This window comes from Gossypium arboreum, chromosome 4, assembly GCF_025698485.1.
Source record: "Gossypium arboreum isolate Shixiya-1 chromosome 4, ASM2569848v2, whole genome shotgun sequence".
Taxonomy (NCBI): domain Eukaryota; kingdom Viridiplantae; phylum Streptophyta; class Magnoliopsida; order Malvales; family Malvaceae; genus Gossypium; species Gossypium arboreum.
The window spans coordinates 96413346-96441165 of record NC_069073.1 but is presented as its reverse complement, the minus strand read 5'-3'; the positions used below and the strand labels follow the sequence as shown (position 1 = coordinate 96441165).

At 33.9% G+C, this 27820-nt stretch overlaps 1 protein-coding gene across 1 annotated transcript; it reads left to right on the top strand.

Annotated features, from left to right (window-relative positions):
- Nucleotides 1–138: 138 nt before the first annotated feature.
- LOC108459016 (FACT complex subunit SSRP1-like) lies at nt 139–27820 on the top strand. Its single transcript, XM_053026779.1, has 5 exons — nt 139–210; nt 298–357; nt 27036–27176; nt 27396–27494; nt 27590–27820. Exons 1-5 carry the CDS (start codon nt 139–141, stop codon nt 27818–27820), a joined length of 603 nt encoding a protein of 200 aa, XP_052882739.1.

The window sequence follows — 27820 nt, the reverse complement described above, 5'->3', positions numbered from 1 at the left end:
CAGTTTGGTCAATGAGCTTTTCTGGTTCCTCCTTTATCCAGGTAAGGCTCCTTCTCCTTCTTCCGTTCTTTATTCCTTTTCCTTCTTCTGTTCTTCATCTTCTCTTCCAGGTAAAAGTTCGTCACATATTCTGTTCTTATGGAGATAAGTTTCCACATACCCAATGCCAACACCCAATTTTTTGGTGATGAAAATCGTCCTCCTCCTCAGGTAAGTCTGTTGTCACTTCTTTATTAGGAAAATGTGAATTTACAACTAATGATTACTTTGGTGATGCTATGTACCATTACCTTCTAGGTTTTCTGTGAAAAAATCATGTCAGTGGCTAATGTTGGTATTGGAGTTGAGGAAGCTATTGTTGTGACACCCCTTACCCGTTACCGTCGCCGGAACAGGGTACAAGGTATTACAGAACATAACACATACCATTAAACATAACCGAGACAGAAATATGTCATCCAATTTGATAGTGCATAGTATAACATATGTCTTGAACAATATTAGCCAACTTTAATGGCTTGTACGAAGTAGCTGGTCGAGTACTGTAACCAATATATTTTAAACCTAGGCAGTTATGACACATAACAAAATAATTAAGCCTACTATACATGCCATAATTCAAAACGTTTAGTTCAAATACCCTAAAGTATTGATAGTGTGGGTAGATCTTCACGATCCTTAACTCCTGAGCAAGCTGGAGGACACTATAAGACAAAAGAGAGAAAACAAAGTAAGCTTATAGCTTAGTAAGTAAGTATGTAAATAATAATTAAAGAATCTAATATGTTTACTCAACAATTCACAGGTATATCTACTTTAACTTCACTATTCATTCCACTTTGATTAAGCTGTCTCTGCTGCGTCGTATTCACTAAATAAATCATAACTCGAGTTACAAAACTCGAAATTCAAATCCGTAAAATTTCCCTGAATCTAGACTCATAAAGCTTCTTGCTAAATTTTTTTCTATAATTTTTGGTTCAGCCAATTAGTACAGTTTATTAGTTAAAGTTTCCCCTGTTACACAGCTCGACTGATCTGACCTCTGTTCACTACGAAATGAATTTCTCTCAGTACACAATTCAAACAACCCTGAAGTCTATTTCATTTAAAACTAGTCTCAATAAGGAATTTAGGCATGTAAACTATATTTCTTAATTTGCTTTGTACAATTTTTAATGATTTTTCAAAGTTGGAACAGGGGATCACATATTCATCCTGAGCAAGTCACATACAATTGTAAAGATCTCAAAATATAAAATTCATTTGCTTGCTCTGTTTCTTTTATATGAAAGTAGACTCATTACACTTTAATTTCATATATCATTCAACCTCTAATTATATTCCTCCTATTTTTGGTGATTTTTCAAAATCACGTCACTGCTACCATCCAAAACAGTTTTAATGCTAATTTCACTCTTTCACACATTCTTTATGCTAACCTTATTTTATCTTATATATGTATATACCACAAATCATTTTCACCACATTTCATTCACCATAAGTGTAGGTCCAAACCACAATGTCAACACAAAACCATCCCGTTGAACAATTCGGATCAATCCTCGATATTTAATGGTTTCAGCACACAGCCCCACCATCATACTTCATTTAGTTCGGCTCTCTTGTACACATGGTGAACACTTAGTACCACTCATGCGACCTAGCCGATTTGTCTCGTAGCTCTCTTGTCTACATGGGGTCCGTCACTTGGAATCACGCATGCGACCCAGCTACATTTATCTTTCACGTAGCTCTCTTGTCTACATGGGATACATCCCGTATCACACATGTGACCTAGCTACTACATGGTGTCTCGTAGCTTTCTTGTACACATGATATGCACTCAGCATCATACATGTGACCTAGCTACGCTCTCTCTATTTTATTCGATCTCTCCGAATGTTCAACCGGGATCTCTCTCTCTATGTCTATTTCCATTCTTCCAATAGTCGATTTATATTTTAACATCAGCTAGTATATTTATATAATAGGCTGAAATATAAGAATGTACATGAAATTATTGTAATATTTACATACAAACTTACCTTGGTGCAAAATGTGGAAATTTTGCAATTTAGTCCAAAACTTTTTCCTTCCCCCGTTCGAGGTCAATTCCACGCCGTTCTTGATCTATAATAACACATTTAGCTCATTTAATACTCATACTATTTATTTCAATCCAAAATCACATCATGGAAAAATTACATTTTGCCCCTAACTTTTACAAAATTACAATTTTGCCCTAGGCTCGGAATTTAATTTCAGCCCTTATTCTTATATTTTATGATATGCTGAGCATTTTTCTCTTCTCGACAACATCAAATTCTCACTCTAACATATAGTTATGAACAATAGGTATTTTTACCGATTATGCTTGGTTTTACTGCTTTTCACTTAAAACCGAGTAGCACAAGTTATTTAACATAATTTAAAACCTCATATTCTATCATAAAACATCAAAATACACAAATTTCACCTATGGGTATTTTTCCAAATATGATCCCTAGGTTAAATTATTATTAGCATAAGCTTAATCGAGCTTAGGGATTCCAAAAACGTAAAGAACATTAAAAGCGGGCTTGGAATCACTTACTATGGAGCTTGAAAGTTGAAGAAACCCTAGCTATGGAGAGAGGAGAATTCGCAGCAACTAAGGAGGATGATGATCAATTTTGTGTTATTTTTCCCATTTTATTTCATTTAATATCCAAATGAGCAAAATGCCCCTCCTTACTAAACTTTCAAAAATTCCTTCCATGTCCTAATTTTGTCCATGAAATTAAAATTGGTCAAATTGCTATTTAAGACCTCCTAATTAATATTCCAAAGCAATTTCATACTAAAAACTTCCGGGATGCAAATTTTGCAACTTATTCGATTTAGTCCCTACTTTCAATTTAAGCACTTTAGGCATAGAATTTCATCACGAAATTTTCACACAATCATGCAATCATATCATAAACCCCAAAATAATTATAAAACAATTATTTCTATCTCATATTTGTGGTCACGAAACCACTATTCCGATTAGGCCCTAATTGGGTTGTCACAATTCTCCCCCTTTAGAGATTTTCGTCCCGAAAATCTTACCAAGAAAAGGTTTGGGTACTTGTTTCCTCATAGCTTCCTCGGGTTCCCACGTAGCCTCTTCTATCCCATGTCTGTGCCACAATACTTTCACTAAGGCTATACTTTTATTTCTTAACTGTTTAACTTCTCGAGCCAAAATCTTTATTGGTTCCTCCTCATAGGTCATATCCGATCGAATCTCAATTTCATTGGGAAATCACATGTGAAGGATCGAACGATAATGCCGCAACATTGATACATGAAACACGTTATGAATTCTTTCTAACTCTCTGCGGTAAGGCCAACCGATATGCCATCGGTCCAATTCTCTCAAGAATCTCAGACGGCCCAATAAAACGCGAACTCAACTTGCCTTTTCGGCTAAATCTCAGAATCTTTTTCCATGGTGACACCTTCAAGAATACTTTATCACCCACCTGAAATTCAATATCTACATATGACTTTTGTCGATCTGAAGCAGCTTTCAAGCAATCCCGAATTACTTTTATTTTCTCTTCGGTTTCTTTAATTAGATCAACTCCGTGAATCTGTTTCTCACTAAGCTCGGTCCAATATAAAGGAGTCCGACACTTACGACCATACAAGGCTTCATACGGTGCCATTTGTATACTTGATTTATAAATGTTATTGTAGGCAAACTCAATCAAAGATAGATATTTCTCCCAACTACCTCCAAATTCTAAAACACAGCATCTAAGCATATCTTCGAGTACCTGGATTACTCTTTCCGTTTGACCATCTGTTTGTGGATGAAACGCGGTACTAAAGTTCAATTTTGTACCCAAAGCTTCTTGTAACTTTTCCAAAATCTCGAGGTAAATCTTGGATCTCTATCGATATTATAGACATAGGTACTCCGTGCAACTTCACAATTTCAGAATATATAATTCGCTAATTTATCAAGTGAGTAATCGGTGCGTCTTTGGTATAAAGTGGGCTGACTTTGTTAATCTATCAACCACTACCCAAACAAAGATCCTTCTTTTTAGGAGTTAAAGGCAAACCGTTACAAAATCCATGGTAATCTTGTCCCATTTCCACTCGGGCACCATTCTTGGTTGAAGTAATCCTGAAGGCACTTGATGTTCAACTTTTACTTGTTGATGATCAAACACTTGGTTACAAATTTAGAAATGTCCTTTTCATACCGCCACCAATATGACTTCTTTAAATCATTATACATTTTTGTGCTACCGGGGTGAACGATAAATGACCATTGTGTGCCTCATGTAATATTTTCGAATCAATTTATCGTTTTTACACACATATCCTGTCTCGAAACATCAAACAGTCGTCTGGTCCAACTCAAAAATCTGAGTCATAACTTGATTCGCATTGAGTTCTCTTGGTCCGCAACTCACTATCATTCTTTTGAGCATCATAAATCAACTGGAGAAATAACGGTTTGGCTCTCATCTCTGCTAAGATTGACCCATCATCAGACAATGCTAACCCCGTATTCATGGCTCTCAAAGTAAAAAGAAATTTTCTGCTCAAGGCGTCAGCAACTACATTTGCTTTTCCCGGATGATAACCAATCACTAGATCATAATCCTTTAATAATTCAAGCCATCTTCATTGTCATGATTCGGATCCTTTTGATTCATCAAGTACTTCAAACTTTTGTGATCGGTAAAATTCGGCATTTTTCACCGTACAAATAATGTCGCCAAATCCAAATCATGTGTAGGATAGTTCTTCTCATGCGGTTTTAACTGTCTCGAAGCATAAGCTACCACTTTACCCTCTTGCATCAACACACATCCAAGGCACATCAATGATGCATCACTATAAATTACGAACTCCTTTCTGGCTCTTGGCATTGTACTAAAATTGGTGCTTGATCAATCGTGCTTTCAACTTTTCAAAACTCTGCGGCATTTATCGGTCCATTCAAACTTAACATTCTTTTGCAACAACTTAGTCATAGGAGAGGCAATCATCAAAATCCTTCAACAAAACGTCTATAATACCGGCTAAGCCTAAAAGCTTCTAACCTCGGATACATTCTTGGGCGGTTTCCAATCAACGATCGCAGAAATCTTGCTTGGATCCACCCGAATACCATCACCTGAGACTACATGCCCCAAAAATCCGACTTCACGAAGCTAGAACTCACTTTTACTAAACTTGGCAAACAATTTCTTTTCTCTCAAGATCTGCAATATGGTTCTCAAGTGTTCGGCATGTTCAGACTCATCCCGAGAATAAATTAAAATGTCATCTATAAACACTACTACAAACTTATCCAAATATGGCCGGAAGATCCGATTCATTAAGTCCATAAATATAGCTGGAGCATTTGTTAAGCCGAAAGGCATCACAAGAAACTCATAATGTCCATACCTTGTCCTAAAGGCGGTTTTCGGCACATCTGACTCCTTAACTCTTAGCTGGTAGTAACCAGACCTCAAATCAATCTTTGAAAACACTGTGGCCCCCTTTTACTGATCGAATAAATCATCAATCCTCGGCAATGGGTACTTGTTCTTTATAGTCACCTTATTAAGTTGACGGTAATCAATGCAAAGTCTCATTGAACCATCCTTCTTCTTCTACGGATAATACAGAGCACCCCCAGAGAGAAACTCGGTCTCACAAATCCCTTTGTCATTAACTCCCTGAATCGAGCCTTCAATTCTTTTAATTCATGGAGCCATTCTATATGGAGCAATCGAGATCGGTGCGATGCCAGTAACAAATCAATGGCAAAATCTATCTCTCGTTCGGAGGCAACCTGGCAATTCCTCCGAAATACATCCGAAACTCACGGACTATCGATCGATTCAAATTTCAGTTGAGGCAACTCAATATTCATTACATAAGCGGATAAGCTTCACACCTTTTCTCATGTATTTACGTGCGGACATGTGCAAAATCACCATAGGCAATTTATTTGATTCGTCTGTTTCAACCCACGAATTTCTCCATTTTCACATTTCAACTCTAGTGTCTTTTGTTTACAATCTACCTTAGCATCATACAATGTTAACGGTCCATTCCCAAGATAACGTCAAACTCACCAAATGGTAACAAGATCAAGTTGGCGGAAAAACAGTGACCTTGAATCATTAATGGGCAATTCTTGCAAACCTTGTCAACTAGCACATATTGGCCTAAGGGATTCGACACTTTCATCGTAAACTCAAGAAACTCAACAGAAACTTTTATTGGATACTAAATTCATGCAAATATAGGAATGAGTGGACCCGGGATCAATCAATGCAATAACAATAGTATCATAGAGAGAAAATGTACCAGTAATGACATCGGGAGATGATGCATCTTCTCGGGCACGTATAGCATAAGCTCTAGCAGGTGCTCTAGCTTCTGATCTTGCCGTTGAATCTTTCATCGCAGTTTTACTACTAGTCCCACCTCCAGTATTTCTCGGTGGTCTACCTCTACTAACGGTAGTATTCTGTCTAGCACTCTGAAATCTTTCTTCTTTAACTTTCTCCGGACAATCTCTAATAAAATGCTCGCGAGAACCGCACCTGAAACAAGCTCGCTCGGTTCCCCAACACTCACCATAATGTTGCCTGCCACATTGCTGACACTCGGGCTTTCTAGGTCGCACATTACCCACACTTGCCACTGAAGTAGCTTGAGCTTTAGACCCGAATATGCTCTACCACGATCTCGTGTGAATCCCCAATTGAAACTGTCATTCAAGGGTTTGTCTCTTTGGACCTCTTTGATTGAGATTGAAATGGCTTGCTTATCTGTCTTTTTCTGACATCTCGAGCCTCAATAGCAGCTTTTCTTCTTTCTTTGTTCAATTCTTCGGCTTTAAGAGCTCGATCAACCAATACTACAAATTCTTTCAACTCCAAAATTCCTACAAGCACTTTAATGTCCCCATTCAGCCCATCTTCAAATCTTCTACACATAATGGCCTCGGTGGACACACATTCCTGGGCATATTTGCTGAGTCTTACAAATTCGCGTTCATACTCTACTACAGACATTTTTCCCTGCTTCAATTCAAGGAACTCCATCCGATTTTGATCAATAAATCGCTGACTTATGTATTTCTTTCTAAATTCTTCCTGGAAGAAATCCCAAGTAACTTTTTCTTTTGGCACCACTGCTACCAAAGTCTTCCACCAGTGATAGGCCGAATCTCTCAAAAGTGATACAGCACACTTTAAGCATTCCTCGGTGTACATGAGAGCTCATCAAATACACGGTAGAATTTTCAAGCCGAATTCCGCTTTCTCGGGATCATCATCGACCTTTGCTCTAAACTCTTGACCCCTTGTTTTGAATCTTGTCAACCGGAGGCTTGTTCATTCTTACCAAATCTATGCCTTGAGCAACTGAGAAATCGTCGAGGTATAGGAGGGGTGGAAGAGGTTGAGCATTTGGATTTGCTCGAATAAATTCAAGATACCAATTGTTCATCATTTGGAGAAAGGCATCCGGCGTCATCTCCTTGTTTCAATGTCTCAGGTCTACTTTCCATAGGCGCGGTCCCTTGTGCGGGAGCGGCGCATTACTAAAGATCATCACCGCAGTTCCTTCGGGATCCATTACTATATTAAAACAAAACATAGTTTAGAATAATCAGGAGTCACCACACTATCACAATATTTTATGGCATGTATAACTAGACTTTTACACACACTTTATTAGTCCGAGAACCGACTAAACCATGGCTCGATACCACTAAATGTAACACCCTTACCCGTTATCGTCATGCCGAAGCAGGTACAAGGTATTCTGAAACATAACACATACCATTAAACATAATCAAGAGGCGAAATATGTCATCCAATTTGATAGTGCATCGTATAACATATGTCTTGAACAATATTAGCCAACTTTAATGGCTTGTAAGTAGTGGTCGAAATCTTGTAACCAATATATTTTAAACCTAGGCGGTTATGACACGTAACAAAATAATTAAGCCTACTATACATGCCATAATTCAAAACGTTTAGTTCAAATACCCTAAAGTATTGATAGTGCGGTAGATCTTCACGATCCTTAACTCCCGAGCAAGTCGGGGACACTATAAGACAAAAGAGAGAAAACAAAGTAAGCTTATAGCTTAGTAAGTAAGTATGTAAATAATAATTAAAGAATCTAATATGTTTACTCAACAATTCACAGGTATATCTACTTTAACTTCACTATTCATTCCACTTTGATTAAGCTGTCTCTGCTGCGTCGTATTCACTAAATAAATCATAACTCGAGTTACAAAACTCGAAATTCAAATCCGTAAAATTTCCTGAATCTAGACTCATAAAGCTTCTTTCTAAATTTTTTCTATAATTTTGGTTTAGCCGATTAGTACAGTTTATTAGTTAAAGTTTCCCTGTTACACAGCTCGACTGATCTGACCTCTGTTCACTACGAAATGAATTTCTCTCAGTACACAATTCAAACAACCCTGAAGTCTGTTTCATTTAAAACTAGTCTCAATAATGAATTTATGCATGTAAACTATATTTCTTAATTTGCTTTGTACAATTTTTAATGATTTTTCAAAGTTGGAACAGGGGATCACATATTCATCCTAAGCAAGTCATGTAGAATTGTAAATATCTCAAAATATAAAATTCCTTTGCTTGCTCTGTTTCTTTTATATGAAAGTAGACTCATTCCAATTTAATTTCATATCTCATTCAACCTCTAATTATATTCCTCCTATTTTTTGTAATTTTTTAAAATCACGTCACTGCTACCATCCAAAACAGTTTTAATGCTAATTTCACTCTTTCACACATTCTTTATGCTAACCTTATTTTATCTTATATATGTATATACCACAAATCATTTTCACCACATTTCATTCACCATAAGTGTAGGTCCAAACCACAATGTCAACACAAAACCATCCCGTTGAACAATTCGGATCAATCCTCGATATTTAATGGTTTCAGCACACAGCCCCACCATCATACTTCATTTAGTTCGGCTCTCTTGTACACATGGTGAACACTTAGTACCACTCATGCGACCTAGCCGATTTGTCTCGTAGCTCTCTTGTCTACATGGGGTCCGTCACTTGGAATCACGCATGCGACCCAGCTACATTTATCTTTCACGTAGCTCTCTTGTCTACATGGGATACATCCCGTATCACACATGTGACCTAGCTACTACATGGTGTCTCGTAGCTTTCTTGTACACATGATATGCACTCAGCATCATACATGTGACCTAGCTACGCCCTCTATTTTATTCGATCTCTCATGTTCAACCGGATCTCTCTCTCGTGTCTATTTCCATTCTTCCAATAGTCGATTTATATTTTAACATCAGCTAGTATATTTATATAATAGGCTGAAATATAAGAATGTACATGAAATTATTGTAATATTTACATACAAACTTACCTTGGTGCAAAATGTGGAAATTTTGCAATTTAGTCCAAAACTTTTTCCTTCCCAGCTCGAGGTCAATTCCACGCCTTTCTTGATCTATAATAACACATTTAGCTCATTTAATACTCATACTATTTATTTCAATCCAAAAATCACATCATGGAAAAATTACATTTTGCCCCTAACTTTACAAAATTACAATTTTGCCCCTAGGCTCGTGAATTTAATTTCAGCCCTTATTCTTACGTTTTATGATATGCTGAACATTTTTCTCTTCTCGACAACATCAAATTCGACTCTAACATATAGTTATGAACAATAGGTATTTTTACTGATTATCTTGCTTTACTCGTTTTCACTAAAACCGAGTAGCACAAGTTATTTAACATAATTTAAAACCTCATATTCTATCATAAAACATCAAAATACACAAATTTCACCTATGGGTATTTTTCCTAATATGATCCCTAGGTTAAATTATTATTAGCATAAGCTTAATCGAGCTTAGGGATTCCAAAACGTAAAGAACATTAAAAGCGGGCTTGGAATCACTTACTATGGAGCTTGAAAGTTGAAGAAACCCTAGCTATGGAGAGAGGGAGAATTTGGCAGCAACTAAGGAGGAGGATGATCAATTTTGTGTTATTTTTCCCATTTTATTTCATTTAATATCCAAATGACCAAAATGCCCCTCCTTACTAAACTTTCAAAAATTCCTTCCATGTCCTAATTTTGTCCATGAACTTAAAATTGGTCAAATTTCTATTTAAGACCTCCTAATTAATATTCCAAAGCAATTTCATACTAAAAACTTCCGGGATGCAAATTTTGCAACTTATTCGATTTAGTCCCTACTTTCAATTTAAGCACTTTAGGCATAGAATTTCATCACGAAATTTTCACACAATCATGAAATCATATCATAAATCCCAAAATAATTATAAAACAATTATTTCTATCTCAGATTTGTGGTCACGAAACCACTATTCCGATTAGGCCCTAATTCGGGTTGTCACAATTGTCACTTATGAGGGAATTGCAATCCTCACACCAAGGTAGCACATTGACATTGGGATGAAAAATCACCTAATCAGAACCAATGTTTCATTTGTGTATATTTGATTTTTGGTTTGTTTCTTTTGGTTTATATAATTTTGTTTTCTTCCTTTAAATGTATGACTTAGTATGCTCTTCATACAGGGGTTGGTATAGTGTTGAACTTCATCTGTCATTCTTGCGACTCCAAGGACAGGCTAATGATTTCAAAATTCAATATAGTAGTGTTGTACGTCTTTTTTTCCTTCCAAAGGTTCAATTCTTTCATTGATATAAAATAGTAATGTTCATTGGTATAAGAGAGGCAAAATATATTTACAACCTCTTTAACATACTTTTCTGTACTCTGTTTGTTTGGCAGTTCAACCAGCCTCATACTTTTGCCTCTTGATTGATCTGTTGTTCTAGATGCAAATGACAGGTACCCATTTTAACTGACATGTTTGATTATCTTTCCCTTTCTGATCAAAATGCCAGATTGACTATGTTGAATTTGAGAGGCATACTGCTGATGGCTCAAATATGTATTACTTTGATCTTCTTATAAGATTAAAAACTAAGTAAGAACATTTATTTCAGAATATTTAGAGAAATGAATATCACAATTTGTTTGTGTAATAGCCCAAAATTGGGTCTAGTTGGAACAGAGGTTTCGGGACCACAAAATCTGAGATATAAATAATTAGTTTATGATTATTTTGAGGTCTATGATATGATTGTATGATTGTGTGAAAATTTCGTGAAGAAATTCTATGCATAAAGTGCTTAATTCGAAGTTAGGGACTAAATTGAATAAGTTGCAAAACTTGCATTCTAGAAGTTTTAGTATGAAATTGATTTGAAATATTAATTAGGAGGTCTTAAATAGCAATTTGACCAATTTCTAAGTTATGGACAAAAATTGGACATGGATGGAATTTTGGAAAGTTTAGTAGTAAGGGTATTTTGGTCATTTAGGGTAAAATGAATTAAAATACAAAATTAAAAGCCAATTTTCTCATGTTCTTCACCATGGACGTGTATACCAAGGGAGACTCCATGGCTAGGGTTTTCAAGCTTCCCAAGCTCAATTGTAAGTCCGTTCTAACCCCGTTTTTCAAGTTCTTTACGTCTTTGGAGTCCCGGTAACTTGATTTAGCTTATGCTAGCAATAATTCAACCTAGGGTTCATATTTGGAAAAATACCCATAGGTAAAATTTGTGTATTCTAGTGTTTCATGATACGATATGAGGTTTTAAATTATGTTAGACAACTTGTGCTACTCGGTTTTAAGTGAAAACGAGCAAAAGGGCTTAATCGGTAAAAATACCTAATAGTCATAAGTATATGTTAGAGTGAGAATTTGATGTTTCCATAGAAGGGAAAAGTGATCACATGTCATAAAACATAAGAATAAGGGTTGAAGTTTAATTCCCAAGCCTAGGGGCAAAAGTGTAAATATGCAAAAGTTTAGAGGAAAAATTATAATTTTTCCAAAGTTTGAGTTAAGGACTGTTTTGAATAGTACATTAATTAAATAAGTAAAATATGATGTTTTAGATCCCGGAAAATGAGATTTGAACCTAGAACGAGAGAAAAATCGAAAATTGGGAAAGTTGGTAAAATGGCCGTTTTAATATCAAGATAAGTTCATATGTATAATAAGCATTAATTTATGCATGTTTCAATGTAAAATTGATATATTTACTATGATCTCCGAGGTGTTGAAAGTATGTAAGTTGGTATGATAATAATACAACAATAATGCTGTAATTTATATTTGAAAGTTAAATTTAGTGAATTAATTGAATTATGTCAAAATTAAATGATTATGGTGCCAAGTTTATGAATTGATTTAAAAATATGTCTATGGTACATGAAGTGCATTGAATTATCATACATAAATGTGATTTCTATGATTATGGATATTATGGGAAATTGTAAGTTCATATGATTTTTAATAAGACAATGTGTAATTTAATGTTATTGCGTTGATATTAAATGAGATGTAAGTTTATATGTAAGTAATACATCACTATTACTTGTATTATGATATTTTATAAAAATATTGGAAATATGTTTTTGGATAATTACTTGATTGGTGAAATTGTTGGAAAAGAGAGAGAAATCCCGGTTGAACCTTTGGAAAGATTGGATGATACAGATGGTATGTAGCTAGGTCACATGTATAGTGCTGAGTGCACGTCATGTGTACAAGAGAGCTACAAGACATTATGATGTAGCTAGGTCGCATGGGTGATACTATGTGTACACCATGTAGACAAGAGAGCTACGGGATATATGTAGCTAGGTCGCATGCGTGGTTCCAAGTGAAGGACACCATGTAGACAAGAGAGCTACGAGATAAACTGGCTAGGTCACATGGGTGGTACTAAGTGTTCACCATGTGTACAAGAGAGACGAACTATATGATGGGTGGAGCTATGTACCGAAACCACCAAGTATCGAGGATTGATCCGAAGTGTTCAACGGGAGACTCTCTATGTATTGCTTTGTGAGTTTTGTGATGAATATGTGCAGGAACTTGGTTATGTGAATGATGTGTTCATTAAGTGACCAGGATGTGGTAAGGTTATAAACAAGTAAGTTATACATGAGGATGATTTTATGGTGACCTTGTGATCATGGGCCTATACTTGTGATGTATGAAATGTGGTGAAAATGATTTGTGATATGTATGTTAAAATGAGGTTAATACAAAGAAAGTGTGAAAGAGTGAATTAGCAATAAAACTGTTTTGGACAGTAGCAGTGACGTGATTTTGAAAAATCACCAAAAATAGTTTAAATTGAATAAGAGACTGAATGAGATATCAAATTAAATTTTAATGAGTCTATTTTCATATAAAAGAAACATATAAAGCAAAAGAGTTCTATATTTTGAGATATTTATGTTTTCATGAGACTGATTCAGAATGATTATGTGATCCCTATTCGACTTTGGAAAATCACAAAATATGGAGAAAAATAATTAGAGGCTAAAATTATATTTTAAAATCCATAATGAGTGTATTTTCAATATAAATCAACAAGAACATTATCCGAGTTCTGACTTGTGAGATAATTATTTTTAGTGAAGAGAGGTCGAACTTTCGAAAAGTGAAACAGGAGAAATTTTAATGAATAAACTGTACTAATTGGCTAAACCAAAATTATGAAAATTTTATGGTGGAACGATATGTGAGTCTAGTTTCAGGGAAATTTACGGATCTTAGTTTGGAGCTCTGTAGCTCGAATTATAAATAATTAAGTTACTATGACTCGTGTGGACAGTTTGATGTGAACATTTATTAGTAAATTGTGAAATCGTACTTACAAGAATGCTATATACATTAAGGATGTGGAATGGAGAGGAGGAGGAGGAAAATAAATATATGTGGAATACATGGAAACTAAGGTATATGAAATATTGATATAATGAAATAAATGATATGTGTTTATAAGAAAACAAAAGAGAATGTCATGTATCATGACATGTATATATATATGTATATATATATATGACTAGTCTCAATGTAATGCTTGTTGGGTATAGAATTGAATTGAAATGTTTCAGGCAAACATGTTATTCTGCGCATCTGAATCGTGGTATTTTATAAAGATATGATCTAGCTTTAAATATGAATGCTTAATGATTAAGCTGAGGATATTTGGTAAGATGATAATCTTGGTATAAATGTATAAGTGGTACTATAATAAACAAGGTAAAATGAGTATGAGAGACACATGTATGATGACATACAAATGCTATGTTTGTGGTTTTATTGAGTATGTATAATCATTAAATGAATACCATGTTATATGCTTTTGATTTTGTATAAGTGTGTAAGAGATCAAGGTTGACCAAAGCTTGGAAAATAGCCTAGGTATATTCCACACAGGTAGAGACACGACCATGTGTCTCAGCCGTGTATGGAACACGACTTTGGGACACGGGCGTGTGGAGCCTTAAAGCATGAAATTTCCAAGATTTTTGTAAGTTCTCGGTTTAGTCCCAAACCCTTTCTAAAGTATGTTTTAGGCTCTATAGACTCAAATAAGGGACTATGTGTAAGAGAATGAACGCTTTGAAATATGAATAAAATTTTATGGCTCGTATTTTAGTTTAATGTTTGTATGTTTGTCTGGTAACGCCTCGTACCTTAGCCCGGCCTTGGATACGGGTAAGAGGTGTTACATTTAGTGGTATCAGAGTAGGTATAGTCGATTCTCGGACTAACATAGCAAGTGTAAGAGTTTAGTTATACATGCCACAAATATGTGATAGTGTGATGTCTCCTGACACTAATAAGGACTATTTTGTTTAAAATGAAATATTCTCCAACCGAGCTACATCTGGCCATTTGATAGCGATATTGAAGTATTTGAATAAAGTGTAGCTATGATGTGTTAAACTCGGAAAGGTATGAATAAGAATTGTGATATATGTATATGTGATAATATGTGAGATGAAAGTTTATATAGTGATATATTTATTCATATTTGTTTGGCCTTCATATGTTGTTGCATGCTTGACTAAATTAATTTGTAAATGTGATGATTAAAGTTATTCAAAATTCATAGAATGTATGAGTGAGTGCACATGTTTGAAATGAGATAATTGGAAATTTTATGTAAGATGTATGAATAATAAATTGTTTGAAGTGGATAGTATGATTATAATGACATATGTGGATAATGAAAAAATGTGTCATATAGATATATGTCGAATCGAGTTAGAGATCTGCATGCGACCTCACCCTCTTACTAATGAGGTGTATATAACGGAAATTCATGAGAATCATGTTGACTATGTTCCTAAGTGTGGAATCAAAGAGTTCAGTGATTAAATAATTATAGATATGACCAGAGTCTGAGAATGGTTGACAAGTGAAGGACAGAGTTAGAGAAATATCAGAGTTTACTGAGTTATCTTGGGATTCAAATTGATGACAGAGTGTTTTTGAAAGTATCGTCTTGAAAACAATTAGTTAGTAATGCTGGAAATTATGAGAAAGATACTAAACCTCACTCCGGTAAGATTTTCGTGGACGAAAATCTCTGAAGGGGGGAGAGTTGTAATAGCCCAAAATTGGGTCTAGTTGGAACATAGGTTTCGGGACCACAAAATCTGAGATATAAATAATTATTTTATGATTATTTTGAGGTCTATGATATGATTGCATGATTGTGTGAAAATTTCGTGAAGAAATTCTATGCATAAAGTGCTTAATTCGAAGTTAGGGACTAAATTGAATAAGTTGCAGAACTTGCATTCTAGAAGTTTCTAGTATGAAATTGATTTGAAATATTAATTAGGAGGTCTTAAATAGCAATTTGACCAATTTCTAAGTTATGGACAAAATTGGACATGGATGGAATTTTGGAAAGTTTAGTAGTAAGGGTATTTTGTTCATTTAGGGTAAAATGAATTACAATACAAAATTAAAAGCCAATTTTGCTCATCTTCTTCACCATGGACATGTATACCAAGGGAGACTCCATGGATAGGGTTTTCAAGCTTCCCAAGCTCAATTGTAAGTCCGTTCCAACCCCGTTTTTCAAGTTCTTTACGTTTTGGAGTCCTCAGAACTTGATTTAGCTTATGCTAGCAATAATTCAACCTAGGGTTCATATTTGGAAAAATACCCATAGGTAAAATTTGTGTATCCTGGTGTTTCATGATACGATATGAGGTTTTAAATTATGTTAGACAACTTGTGCTACTCGGTTTTAAGTGAAAACGAGCAAAGGGCTTAATCGGTAAAAATACCTAATAGTCATAAGTATATGTTAGAGTGAGAATTTGATGTTTCCATAGAAGGAAAAGTGATCATCATGTCATAAAACATAAGAATAAGGGATGAAGTTTAATTCCAGAGCCTAGGGGCAAAAGTGTAAATATGCAAAGTTTAGGGAAAAATTGTAATTTTTCCAAAGTTTGAGTTAAGGACTGTTTTGAATAGTACATTAATTAAATAAGTAAAATATGATGTTTTAGATCCCGAAAACGAGATTTGAACCTAGAATGAGAGAAAATCGAAAATTGGGAAAATTGGTAAAATGGCCGTTTTAATATCAAGGTAAGTTCATATGTATAATAAGCATTAATTTATGCATGTTTCAATGTAAAATTGATATATTTACTATGATCTCCGAGGTGTTGAAAGTATGTAAGTTGGTATGATAATAATACAACAATAATGTTGTAATTTATATTTGAAAGTTAAATTTAGTGAATTAATTGAATTATGTCAAAATTAAATGATTATGGTGCCAAGTTTATGAATTGATTTAAAATATGTCTATGGTACATGAAGTGCATTGAATTATCATACATAAATGTGATTTCTATGATTATGGATATTATGGGAAATTGTAAGTTCATATGATTTTAATAAGACAATGTGTAATTTAATGTTATTGCGTTGATATTAAATGAGATGTAAGTTTATATGTAAGTAATACATCACTATTACTTGTATTATGATATTTTATAAAAATATTGGAAATATGTTTGTGGATAATTACTTGATTGGTGAAATTGTTGGAAAAGATAGAAATCCGGTTGAACCTTTGGAAAGATTGGATGATCTGATGGTATGTAGCTAGGTCACATGTATAGTCTTGAGTGCACGTCATGTGTACAAGAGAGCTACAAGACATTATGATGTAGCTAGGTCGCATGGGTGATACTATGTGTACACCATGTAGACAAGAGAGCTACGGGATATATGTAGCTAGGTCGCATGCGTGGTTCCAAGTGAAGGACACCATGTAGACAAGAGAGCTACGAGATAAATGGCTAGGTCACATGGGTGGTACTAAGTGTTCACCATGTGTACAAGAGAGACGAACTATATGATGGGTGGAGCTATGTACCAAACCACCAAGTATCGAGGATTGATCCAAGTGTTCAACGGAGACTCTCTATGTATTGCTTTGTGAGTTTTGTGATGAATATGTGCGGAACTTGGTTATGTGAATGATGTGTTCATTAAGTGACCAGGATGTGGTAAGGTTATAAACAAGTAAGTTATACATGAGGATGATTTTATGGTGACCTTGTGATCATGGGCCTATACTTGTGATGTATGAAATGTGGTGAAAATGATTTGTGATATGTATGTTAAAATGAGGTTAATACAAAGAAAGTGTGAAAGAGTGAATTAGCAATAAAACTGTTTTGGACAGTAGCAGTGACGTGATTTTGAAAAATCACCAAAAATAGTTTAAATTGAATAAGAGACTGAATGAGATATCAAATTAAATAATTATTTTATGATTATTTTGAGGTCTATGATATGATTGCATGATTGTGTGAAAATTTCGTGAAGAAATTCTATGCATAAAGTGCTTAATTCGAAGTTAGGGACTAAATTGAATAAGTTGCAGAACTTGCATTCTAGAAGTTTCTAGTATGAAATTGATTTGAAATATTAATTAGGAGGTCTTAAATAGCAATTTGACCAATTTCTAAGTTATGGACAAAAATTGGACATGGATGGAATTTTTGGAAAGTTTAGTAGTAAGGGTATTTTGTTCATTTAGGGGTAAAATGAATTACAATACAAAATTAAAAGCCAATTTTGCTCATCTTCTTCACCATGGACATGTATACCAAGGGAGACTCCATGGATAGGGTTTTCAAGCTTCCCAAGCTCAATTGTAAGTCCGTTCCAACCCCGTTTTTCAAGTTCTTTACGTTTTTGGAGTCCCTGTAACTTGATTTAGCTTATGCTAGCAATAATTCAACCTAGGGTTCATATTTGGAAAAATACCCATAGGTAAAATTTGTGTATCCTGGTGTTTCATGATACGATATGAGGTTTTAAATTATGTTAGACAACTTGTGCTACTCGGTTTTAAGTGAAAACGAGCAAAAGGGCTTAATCGGTAAAAATACCTAATAGTCATAAGTATATGTTAGAGTGAGAATTTGATGTTTCCATAGAAGGGAAAAGTGATCATCATGTCATAAAACATAAGAATAAGGGATGAAGTTTAATTCCCGAGCCTAGGGGCAAAAGTGTAAATATGCAAAAGTTTAGGGGAAAAATTGTAATTTTTCCAAAGTTTGAGTTAAGGACTGTTTTGAATAGTACATTAATTAAATAAGTAAAATATGATGTTTTAGATCCCGGAAACGAGATTTGAACCTAGAATGAGAGAAAATCGAAAATTGGGAAAGTTGGTAAAATGGCCGTTTTAATATCAAGGTAAGTTCATATGTATAATAAGCATTAATTTATGCATGTTTCAATGTAAAATTGATATATTTACTATGATCTCCGAGGTGTTGAAAGTATGTAAGTTGGTATGATAATAATACAACAATAATGTCAGAATTTATATTTGAAAGTTAAATTTAGTGAATTAATTGAATTATGTCAAAATTAAATGATTATGGTGCCAAGTTTATGAATTGATTTAAAATATGTCTATGGTACATGAAGTGCATTGAATTATCATACATAAATGTGATTTCTATGATTATGGATATTATGGGAAATTGTAAGTTCATATGATTTTTAATAAGACAATGTGTAATTTAATGTTATTGCGTTGATATTAAATGAGATGTAAGTTTATATGTAAGTAATACATCACTATTACTTGTATTATGATATTTTATAAAAATATTGGAAATATGTTTGTGGATAATTACTTGATTGGTGAAATTGTTGGAAAAGATAGAAATCCGGTTGAACCTTTGGAAAGATTGGATGATCTGAGATGGTATGTAGCTAGGTCACATGTATAGTCTTTGAGTGCACGTCATGTGTACAAGAGAGCTACAAGACATTATGATGTAGCTAGGTCGCATGGGTGATACTATGTGTACACCATGTAGACAAGAGAGCTACGGGATATATGTAGCTAGGTCGCATGCGTGGTTCCAAGTGAAGGACACCATGTAGACAAGAGAGCTACGAGATAAATCGGCTAGGTCACATGGGTGGTACTAAGTGTTCACCATGTGTACAAGAGAGACGAACTATATGATGGGTGGAGCTATGTACAGAAACCACCAAGTATCGAGGATTGATCCAAGTGTTCAACGGAGACTCTCTATGTATTGCTTTGTGAGTTTTGTGATGAATATGTGCAGAACTTGGTTATGTGAATGATGTGTTCATTAAGTGACCAGGATGTGGTAAGGTTATAAACAAGTAAGTTATACATGAGGATGATTTTATGGTGACCTTGTGATCATGGGCCTATACTTGTGATGTATGAAATGTGGTGAAAATGATTTGTGATATGTATGTTAAAATGAGGTTAATACAAAGAAAGTGTGAAAGAGTGAATTAGCAATAAAACTGTTTTGGACAGTAGCAGTGACGTGATTTTGAAAAATCACCAAAAATAGTTTAAATTGAATAAGAGACTGAATGAGATATCAAATTAAATTTTAATGAGTCTATTTTCATATAAAAGAAACATATAAAGCAAAAGAGTTCTATATTTTGAGATATTTATGTTTTCATGAGACTGATTCAGAATGATTATGTGATCCCCTATTCTGACTTTGGAAAATCACAAAAATATGGAGAAAAATAATTAGAGGCTAAAAATTATATTTTTAAAATCCATAATGAGTGTATTTTCAATATAAATCAACAAGAACATTATCCGAGTTCTGTACTGTGAGATAATTATTTTTTAGTGAAGAGAGGTCAGAACTTTCAGAAAGTGAAACAGGAGAAATTTTAATGAATAAACTGTACTAATTGGCTAAACCAAAAATTATGAAAATTTTATGGTGGAACGATATGTGAGTCTAGTTTCAGGGGAAATTTACGGATCTTAGTTTGGAGCTCTGTAGCTCGAATTATAAATAATTAAGTTACTATGACTCGTGTGGACAGTTTGATGTGAACATTTATTAGTAAATTGTGAAATCGTACTTACAAGAATGCTATATACATTAAGGATGTGGAATGGAGAGGAGGAGGAGGAAAATAAATATATGTGGAATACATGGAAACTAAGGTATATGAAATATTGATATAATGAAATAAATGATATGTGTTTATAAGAAAACAAAAAGAGAATGTCATGTATCATGACATGTATATATATATGTATATATATATATGACTAGTCTCAATGTAATGCTTGTTGGGTATAGAATTGAATTGAAATGTTTCAGGCAAACATGTTATTCTGCGCATCTGAATCGTGGTATTTTATAAAGATATGATCTAGCTTTAAATATGAATGCTTAATGATTAAGCTGAGGATATTTGGTAAGATGATAATCTTGGTATAAATGTATAAGTGGTACTATAATAAACAAGGTAAAATGAGTATGAGAGACACATGTATGATGACATACAAATGCTATGTTTGTGGTTTTATTGAGTATGTATAATCATTAAATGAATACCATGTTATATGCTTTTGATTTTGTATAAGTGTGTAAGAGATCAAGGTTGACCAAAGCTTGGAAAATAGCCTAGGTATATTCCACATGGTAGAGACACGACCATGTGTCTCAAAGTGTATGGAACACGACTTTGGGACACGGGCGTGTGGAGCCTTAAAGCATGAAATTTCCAAGATTTTTGTAAGTTCTCGGTTTAGTCCCAAACCCTTTCTAAAGTATGTTTTAGGCTCTATAGACTCAAATAAGGGACTATGTGTAAGAGAATGAACGCTTTGAAATATGAATAAAATTTTATGGCTCGTATTTTAGTTTAATGTTTGTATGTTTGTCTGGTAACGCCTCGTACCTTAGCCCGGCCTTGGATACGGGTAAGAGGTGTTACATTTAGTGGTATCAGAGTAGGTATAGTCGATTCTCGGACTAACATAGCAAGTGTAAGAGTTTAGTTATACATGCCACAAATATGTGATAGTGTGATGTCTCCTGACACTAATAAGGACTATTTTGTTTAAAATGAAATATTCTCCAACCGAGCTACATCTGGCCATTTGATAGCGATATTGAAGTATTTGAATAAAGTGTAGCTATGATGTGTTAAACTCGGAAAGGTATGAATAAGAATTCGTGATATATGTATATGTGATAATATGTGAGATGAAAGTTTATATAGTGATATATTTATTCATATTTGTTTGGCCTTCATATGCTGTTGCATGCTTGACTAAATTAATTTGTAAATGTGATGATTAAAGTTATTCAAAATTCATAGAATGTATGAGTGAGTGCACATGTTTGAAATGAGATAATTGGAAATTTTATGTAAGACAGGTATGAATAATAAATTGTTTGAAGTGGATAGTATGATTATAATGACATATGTGGATAATGAAAAAAATGTGTCATATAGATATATGTCAGAATCGAGTTAGAGACTGTACGACCTCACCCTCTTACTAATGAGGTGTATATAACGGAAATTCATGAGAATCATGTTGACTATGTTCCTAAGTGTGGAATCAAAGAGTTCAGTGATTAAATAATTATAGATATGACCAGAGTCTGAGAATGGTTGACAAGTGAAGGACAGAGTTAGAGAAATATCAGAGTTTACTGAGTTATCTTGGGATTCAAATTGATGACAGAGTGTTTTTGAAAGTATCGTCTTGAAAACAATTAGTTAGTAATGCTGGAAATTATGAGAAAGATACTAAACCTCACTCTCGTAAGATTTTCGTGGACGAAAATCTCGAAGGGGAGAGTTGTAATAGCCCAAAATTGGGTCTAGTTGGAACATAGGTTTGGGACCACAAAATCTGAGATATAAATAATTATTTTATGATTATTTTGAGGTCTATGATATGATTGCATGATTGTGTGAAAATTTCGTGAAGAAATTCTATGCATAAAGTGCTTAATTCGAAGTTAGGGACTAAATTGAATAAGTTGCAGAACTTGCATTCTAGAAGTTTCTAGTATGAAATTGATTTGAAATATTAATTAGGAGGTCTTAAATAGCAATTTGACCAATTTCTAAGTTATGGACAAAAATTGGACATGGATGGAATTTTTGGAAAGTTTAGTAGTAAGGGTATTTTGTTCATTTAGGGGTAAAATGAATTACAATACAAAATTTAATATTCCAAAGCAATTTCATACTAAAAACTTCCGGGATGCAAATTTTGCAACTTATTCGATTTAGTCCCTACTTTCAATTTAAGCACTTTAGGCATAGAATTTCATCACGAAATTTTCACACAATCATGAAATCATATCATAAATCCCAAAATAATTATAAAACAATTATTTCTATCTCAGATTTGTGGTCACGAAACCACTATTCCGATTAGGCCCTAATTCGGGTTGTCACAATTGTCACTTATGAGGGAATTGCAATCCTCACACCAAGGTAGCACATTGACATTGGGATGAAAAATCACCTAATCAGAACCAATGTTTCATTTGTGTATATTTGATTTTTGGTTTGTTTCTTTTGGTTTATATAATTTTGTTTTCTTCCTTTAAATGTATGACTTAGTATGCTCTTCATACGAGGGGTTGGTATAGTGTTGAACTTCATCATCATTCTTGCGACTCCAAGGACAAAGCTAATGATTTCAAAATTCAATATAGTAGTGTTGTACGTCTTTTTTCCTTCCAAAGGTTCAATTCTTTCATTGATATAAAATAGTAATGTTCATTGGTATAAGAGAGGCAAAATATATTTACAACCTCTTTAACATACTTTTCTCACTCTGTTTGTTTGGCGGTTCAACCACCTCATACTTTTGCCTCTTGATTGATCTGTTGTTCTAGATGCAAATGACAGTACCCATTTTAACCGACATGTTTGATTATCTTTCCTTTCGATCAAAATGCCGATTGACTATGTTGAATTTGAGAGGCATACTGCTGATGGCTCAAATATGTATTACTTTGATCTTCTTATAAGATTAAAAACTAAGTAAGAACATTTATTTCAGAATATTTAGAGAAATGAATATCACAATTTGTTTGTGTAATAGCCCAAAATTGGGTCTAGTTGGAACAGAGGTTTCGGGACCACAAAATCTGAGATATAAATAATTAGTTTATGATTATTTTGAGGTCTATGATATGATTGTATGATTGTGTGAAAATTTCGTGAAGAAATTCTATGCATAAAGTGCTTAATTCGAAGTTAGGGACTAAATTGAATAAGTTGCAAAACTTGCATTCTAGAAGTTTTTAGTATGAAATTGATTTGAAATATTAATTAGGAGGTCTTAAATAGCAATTTGACCAATTTCTAAGTTATGGACAAAAATTGGACATGGATGGAATTTTTGGAAAGTTTAGTAGTAAGGGTATTTTGGTCATTTAGGGGTAAAATGAATTAAAATACAAAATTAAAAGCCAATTTTTCTCATGTTCTTCACCATGGACGTGTATACCAAGGGAGACTCCATGGCTAGGGTTTTCAAGCTTCCCAAGCTCAATTGTAAGTCCGTTCTAACCCCGTTTTTCAAGTTCTTACGTCTTTGGAGTCCCTAGAACTTGATTTAGCTTATGCTAGCAATAATTCAACCTAGGGTTCATATTTGGAAAAATACCCATAGGTAAAATTTGTGTATTCTAGTGTTTCATGATACGATATGAGGTTTTAAATTATGTTAGACAACTTGTGCTACTCGGTTTTAAGTGAAAACGAGCAAAAGGGCTTAATCGGTAAAAATACCTAATAGTCATAAGTATATGTTAGAGTGAGAATTTGATGTTTCCATAGAAGGAAAAGTGATCACATGTCATAAAACATAAGAATAAGGGTTGAAGTTTAATTCCCAAGCCTAGGGGCAAAAGTGTAAATATGCAAAGTTTAGAGGAAAATTATAATTTTTCCAAAGTTTGAGTTAAGGACTGCTTTTGAATAGTACATTAATTAAATAAGTAAAATATGATGTTTTAGATCCCGGAAAATGAGATTTGAACCTAGAACGAGAGAAAATCGAAAATTGGGAAAGTTGGTAAAATGGCCGTTTTAATATCAAGATAAGTTCATATGTATAATAAGCATTAATTTATGCATGTTTCAATGTAAAATTGATATATTTACTATGATCTCCGAGGTGTTGAAAGTATGTAAGTTGGTATGATAATAATACAACAATAATGTTGTAATTTATATTTGAAAGTTAAATTTAGTGAATTAATTGAATTATGTCAAAATTAAATGATTATGGTGCCAAGTTTATGAATTGATTTAAAAATATGTCTATGGTACATGAAGTGCATTGAATTATCATACATAAATGTGATTTCTATGATTATGGATATTATGGGAAATTGTAAGTTCATATGATTTTAATAAGACAATGTGTAATTTAATGTTATTGCGTTGATATTAAATGAGATGTAAGTTTATATGTAAGTAATACATCACTATTACTTGTATTATGATATTTTATAAAAATATTGGAAATATGTTTTGGATAATTACTTGATTGGTGAAATTGTTGGAAAAGAGAGAAATCCGGTTGAACCTTTGGAAAGATTGGATGATCTGAGATGGTATGTAGCTAGGTCACATGTATAGTCTTTGAGTGCACGTCATGTGTACAAGAGAGCTACAAGACATTATGATGTAGCTAGGTCGCATGGGTGATACTATGTGTACACCATGTAGACAAGAGAGCTACGGGATATATGTAGCTAGGTCGCATGCGTGGTTCCAAGTGAAGGACACCATGTAGACAAGAGAGCTACGAGATAAAGCGCTAGGTCACATGGGTGGTACTAAGTGTTCACCATGTGTACAAGAGAGACGAACTATATGATGGGTGGAGCTATGTACAGAAACCACCAAGTATCGAGGATTGATCCAAGTGTTCAACGGAGACTCTCTATGTATTGCTTTGTGAGTTTTGTGATGAATATGTGCAGGAACTTGGTTATGTGAATGATGTGTTCATTAAGTGACCGGGATGTGGTAAGGTTATAAACAAGTAAGTTATACATGAGGATGATTTTATGGTGACCTTGTGATCATGGGCCTATACTTGTGATGTATGAAATGTGGTGAAAATGATTTGTGATATGTATGTTAAAATGAGGTTAATACAAAGAAAGTGTGAAAGAGTGAATTAGCAATAAAACTGTTTTGGACAGTAGCAGTGATGTGATTTTGAAAAATCACCAAAAATATTATAAATTTAATCAGAGACTGAATGAGATATAAAATTAAAGCTTAATAAGTCTATTTTCATATAAAAGAAACATAGAAAGCAAAGGAGTTCTATATTTTGAGATATTTATGTTTTCGTGAGACTGATTCAGAATGATTATGTGATCCCCTGTTCTAACTTTGTAAAATCACAAAAATATGGAGAAAAATAATTAGAGGCTAAAAATTATATTTTGAAAATCCATAATGAGTTTATTTTCAAGATAAATCAACAAGAACATTATCCGAGTTCATCTTTGTGAGATAATTATTTTTAGTGAAGAGAGGTCGAATCGAGAGAAAGTGAAATAGGGAAAATTTTAATGAATAAAATGTACTAATTGGCTCAACCAAAATTTATGAAAATTTTATGGTGGAACTATATGTGAGTTTAGTTTCAGGGGAAATTTACAGATCTTAATTTGGATCTCTGTAGCTCGAATTATAAATAATTAAGTGACTATGACTCGTGTGGACAGTTTGATGTGAACATTTATTAGTAAATTGTGAAATCGTACTTACAAGAATGCTATATACATTAAGGATGTGGAATGGAGAGGAGGAGAAGGAAAATAAATATATGTGGAATACATGGAAACTATGGTATATGAAATATTGATATAATGAAATAAATGATATGTGTTTATAATAAAACAAAAAGAGAATGTTATGTATCATGACATGTGTGTATATATATATATATGACTAGTCTCAATGTAATGCTTGTTGGGTATGGAATTGAATTGAAATGTTTCAGCAAACATGTTATTCTCGCATATCTGAATCGTGGTATTTTATAAAGATATGATCTAGCTTTAAATATGAATGCTTGATGATTAAGCTAAAGATATTTGGTAAGATGATAATCTTGGTATAAATGTATAAGTGGTACTATAATAAACAAGGTAAAATGAGTATGAGGGACACATGTATGATGACATACAAATGCTATGTTTGTGGTTTAATTGAGGATGTATAATCATTAAATGAATACCGCGTTTTATGCTTTTGATTTTGTATAAGTGTGTAAGAGATCAAGGTTGACCAAAGCTTGGAAAATAGCCTAGGTATATTCCACACAGGCAGAGACACGACCATGTGTCTCAGCCGTGTGTGGAACACGACTTTGGGACACGGGCGTGTGGAGCCTTAAAGCATGAAATTTCCAAGATTTTCGTAAGTTCTCGGTTTAGTCCCAAACCCTTTCTAAAGTATGTTTTGGGCTCTGTAGACTCAAATAAGGGACTATGTGTAAGAGAATGAATGCTTTGAAATGTGAATAAAATTTTATGGCTCGTATTTTAGTTTAATGTTTGTATGTTTGTCTGGTAACGCCTCGTACCTTAGCCCAGCCTTGGATACGGGTAAAGGGTGTTACAATTTGACTTCATCATGTTAGGTTAATAGGTTCTTCCATTGAGTTAGTAATTTCGGTCCTTTTGGCAATTCATTAACTGCTCTTTTACCATGTAATTCTAAGGGTTTGAATATTATAAACCTTGGAGATGTACGAATCACAGATAGTGTGGCTGAGATTCTTCAAAATGATGATGATGATGCAGTTGATCCACATCTTGAACGCATTAAGAACGAAGTTGGTGTGGATGAAAGTGATGAGGAGGTATTTTTTCTTTCCCCATCTTTATTTAGGTCTTTAATATGCACATGGTTCTTTGTTTTTGAAATATGCATTGATTACAATTTTCACTTGGTCATCGAGTGATCCCTAAACACATTGGTTTTAGTAGTAGTTATAGGAAAAATATATAAACACATTATAGATATTGACATCTGAGCTATTAGCTTCTGGCTATCCCTATTGATGAAGTTGTAAATGCAGGATGAGGACTTTGTTATTGACAAGGACGACGGAGGTTCTCCGACTGATGATTCTGGGGAGGAAGAATCTGATGCTAGTGAAAGTGGAGATGAGAAAAAGGTAAGTCATTTTGTTTCTTCACATAGTTTATTCTTGTAAATGGAAATTGTCGACAAAATATAATTTGGTATCTCACATTGAATTGCCAATTACAGAAACCTGCGAAAAAGGATCAAAGGAAGGAAGTTGTTGTTGCTGCAGCTGTCTCTTCTTCTAAAGAAAGTAAGAAGAAAGGTAGAGATGGACAAGATGATGGAAAGAAGAATAAAAGGAAAAAAAAGGATCCTAGTGCACCAAAGAGGGCAATGACCAGCTTCTTCTATTTTTCACAGGCGGAAAGGGGTGGGTCTTATATATATACAGACACATTTATAGTGAAGAAATAG